Raw genomic sequence first — 4,019 nt, forward strand, 5'->3', positions numbered from 1 at the left:
CTGGACACTGAGTGTGCTCCTTTACCCACATCTCCTCCAGTAAACTGGACAAACAGTCACCAACACTTTGATTTTTTACATAAAACGATCATCGCTCGCCAACGATGTAACATATCTGTCTGCCTGACTAACATTAGCCACTGCAGGAGGTTTACAGGCCGGTTAACATAAAATATAGGAGAAATAGGTGAAATAGGTGAAATCAGGACAGATTACAGCAGGATTTGTATTTACCGCCAGTCAAGTCGGAATGGGGGTGTTGTGTCATGTGGTACTCTCTTCTATACACAGCAGGATAATGGCAAATTCACCATATTTCTACTGTATAATGTAGTCAGACACTTCCGATAACAATCGGAGCCTGTCAGTTGCAAAAACATCCCTTTTAGTGGATGCATGGTGACGCTGTAGAGTTGGCCCGTTTGATAACATTGCAGCAGCCAGGCTGCAGCACTCACACTCAATACTGGACCCATTTAATAAAAAGCTGTTGCCATTAGTCACTTACACAGAAATAGTCACTTACACTGAAATACATGTGGAGATAGGGTTCAGGTTGAAACATACAGACATTCCCCTTTAACAAAAGCTGTTAGATATAGAATCATTTTGCAAAGCACCACTGATCTGCACCACTCTCCTAAACAAAGCCATTTGATCTGCTGAAAAAAAGGTGTTGCCATTAGTCTCTCACACATACACATGAAACAGGGTCCAGGCTGAAAAAATACCAGAATAAGCCTTTGAGGACATCACACATTTGACTAAACTTGGTAAAGAAAAAGTGGATATTTGAGGGTCCACTATGTCATTTAGGTCATATCACTGATGTATGAGCAGTGCTTCATTGTGTTCCTTTGTATGTGCGAATAAACGGGAGCTCGATGCCCATATTTTCACTTTAACTTGGCCTTATAACATCTAGACAATGGTATTAGACCGTGAATGCATGTTGGAACTACATTACCCATCATTACTTCGAACCACTTTCCACAGAAGGTGAGGTCTTTTCTCATTCATTGCGATTCATTGGCTGAACGCCATGAGCAGAAACACATGATGAAGTGTGATTGGCCGGTGCTGCCCCGCAGATACCCGGATACAGACTGGCTCTTTATCAGGGACAGTTGAAGGCGGGGTTTTGTGGCCAACGGTCGGTGCTCGGTAGCAGGATAGTCAATTTCGTGCCGCGGCTTCAGAGCTTATTTGTGGGGTTTAAATATGGTAAGTAACGCTATCTCACGTCGTCTTTGGCGACATGTGATAACGGTGACGGGTGTATGATAGCGGTTTGTTGGAAATCAATGTTTAATAACCGCTTCTGCTTTTCGGTGAATTCCAAACTATTAGCCGCTAGCGTTAGCTGTTGTACTAGCTTAGCATAAGAGCTAACGTATTGGCGAGCAATAGACTGGATACAAAATGCAAGAAAAGCGCCAGTCAAATCTCCCAGCTTTTGGGTAATGTTATCCAACAGGGATACACGCTGTTCGGCCTACCACTCTTTAACAGTATTGTTGTGTTCCAGGCTGGTGGTAAGGCTGGGAAAGACTCCGGGAAGACCAAGACGAAGGCTATTTCGCGCTCGCAGAGAGCAGGGCTGCAGGTTTGTCCAGTCACATCCATCCGTTCCCTCTGCTGTGCTAACGTTAATCACCAGGCGCCGCAGAGGTTACTCAAATGGCCCTTCCTCTGCATCATTGTCCGCTCTCTTTCTCATCGCTGCAGTTCCCAGTGGGTCGTATCCACAGACATCTCAAGTCCAGAACCACCAGCCACGGCAGAGTGGGAGCTACTGCAGCGGTGTACAGCGCGGCTATTCTGGAATACCTCACGGCCGAGGTAACGCTAACCTCTTTATCCTACACCCTTTCCATTTGAGAGGCTGGCCTATGTAAATATCTAAAGCCTGGCCTTATTTCAGGTTTTGGAGTTGGCAGGAAATGCATCTAAAGATCTGAAGGTGAAGCGTATAACCCCACGTCACTTGCAGCTGGCCATCAGAGGAGATGAAGAGCTGGATTCCCTTATTAAGGCCACTATTGCTGGTGGAGGTAAGGAGACAGTTAACACGGTTAAGCTTTGAACTCTTACTGGAATTAAAATGTTTAATTACAGGACCACCTACAAAAACATCGATCTCACAGAAAAAAGATGCTTCGTACCAGATTATAGCAGTTTACTAATTCCATCTGCAGTCTCTGGGACAATAGGATTGGTGTTTATCCACTTCCCATTCCTTTGCTTCTTAAAGGTGTTCATTTTCATGTGTTCTCATATAGAGACTCTGCTTAGAGCTGCAACTACATTTCCTTACCGTGTATTTTTAAATAAACAAGTTTGAGTCTATGAATAGTGAGAAATGCCTATTGTATCCCAGAGGTCAAGGTGACTGTCCAAAACAACAGTCATTGCATTGTTTGATACACATACATCTATTGTCAAGCTTGTGTTGCTGTCTCATAATGTGAGTGTTTTGCTTCTGCAACACTGTTCATGGCTCCTGCGTTGTCCTGTTTTCCAGGTGTGATCCCTCACATCCACAAGTCTCTGATTGGAAAGAAGGGCCAGCAGAAGACCGTATAACCTGAAGTGCTCTTGAAGTCGTGCCATCTCAGGACGAAGTCTGCATCAAGTGGTTAAATGTCATGAATTAGAACACCCTTTAGGATTTGTGTATTGTTGAGCTTGCATTTACTCACCTGGGGTATTTTTTTAAAAGTGGCTTCAGAGAAGCTCATTTTTGTGTTTTTGGCTCTTTTTTCTTTTTTTTTCTGGTGCACAAGTTTGTGTTAAAACTTGCTTTTGTGGCATTCCCATGTTCAAAGGGGTGTTTTAATAAAGCTCTTATTGGGCATTTGCAGTTTGTTTATTCAGTTCTTGCATTTTGATCATGGGCGTGTTTCCATTATTTCTTTATAGTAGATATTCAGTTGGCTTCAGTGTGGACAGTGTACATGTTTGACTTCAGTTTTAATCTTCTCAGATTAAAAGACTCCACCTCAGTCAACAAAGCAAAGTTTAAACGCAGCTGTCCCAGCCTGCAGTGTACAGTCATAGCATGCTTGGAAGCATCTGAAGCATGCAAACTGTTAGTTTCAGCCTTGTGTAGTTGCATGAACAGCAAAGCATGTTTTACACAAGCTACCACTGAACTGAAATGGGAAAACCCTGTAGTCATATTTGATTCCTGAATAAAGACTGGGTTGGCACAGTCAGAATGATTTGCATATTGTGTATGGACGACTTATTGCATGATGGCAGTTTGACTAGTTGTTTCAAATGAGAGCTGGTTGGATTAAGATCTCAATGTTCTCTGGTATTAATAGTGTATACATGTTGAATGTATTAAACCCACTGACTAACTTGTCCTTCAGCTATTGAAAATGGAATGTAGAAGGATAATTCAAAGACTGTTTTTGAAAGGCACACGATGGTTCAGTAAAAGACATTTTCTTATGGGCTATAGAAAATCTGAGTGGTGCTTAGATGAATATCAAGGTTGTTTTCCAGTGTCCCGGTTAATGAAGCATTTGGGTAACATTTTTACAACAAAGTTTCATTCTACCTTTAAAATATTTGATATTAACACCACAAAGAGCATAAATGTCAAGCCTGCATCGTTCAGACAGGAAAGCTTTCAGGAAAGTCAAAGTCCACTTCAGCTGTCGTTTACCCATAAGGTCAAACCACCACTAGATGACACTGTAGCACCAGTACAAGCTTCAACTTTGAAGTCCCATCCATGGCCTCAGTTTTTCCTCATATATGGAAGTCAGGGCCTGTACTTATCAAGCATCAGACTCATTCTTGGGGAGTTCCTTGAGGATGGCATCAATAAAACACACTCAGAAGCTGCAAAAGAAATAATGTGGCTTCAACAAATTGAAAATACTGGGAGATATACCTACATTATTCAAACACACTCTATGGTGAGCCATTTTTTCCATAGCTGCATTCACCGACATAGCACTTTAGCTTTTCTTCGTTAAAACTAATTGATTTTTTTTTAATTACTC

General features: G+C 42.1%; 1 protein-coding gene across 1 annotated transcript; it reads left to right on the plus strand.

The window, feature by feature from the left end:
* The first annotated feature begins 1,133 nt into the window (after positions 1 to 1,133).
* LOC310963767 (histone H2A.Z) lies at positions 1,134 to 2,857 on the plus strand. The gene is made up of 5 exons (XM_083936689.1): positions 1,134 to 1,224; positions 1,529 to 1,606; positions 1,729 to 1,842; positions 1,925 to 2,054; positions 2,525 to 2,857. Exons 1-5 carry the CDS (start codon positions 1,222 to 1,224, stop codon positions 2,584 to 2,586), a joined length of 387 nt encoding a protein of 128 aa, XP_083792815.1. The 5' UTR covers positions 1,134 to 1,221; the 3' UTR covers positions 2,587 to 2,857.
* Positions 2,858 to 4,019: the final 1,162 nt, after the last annotated feature.

Source organism: Echiichthys vipera (assembly GCF_963691815.1).
Source record: "Echiichthys vipera genome assembly, chromosome: 22".
NCBI lineage: Eukaryota > Metazoa > Chordata > Actinopteri > Perciformes > Trachinidae > Echiichthys > Echiichthys vipera.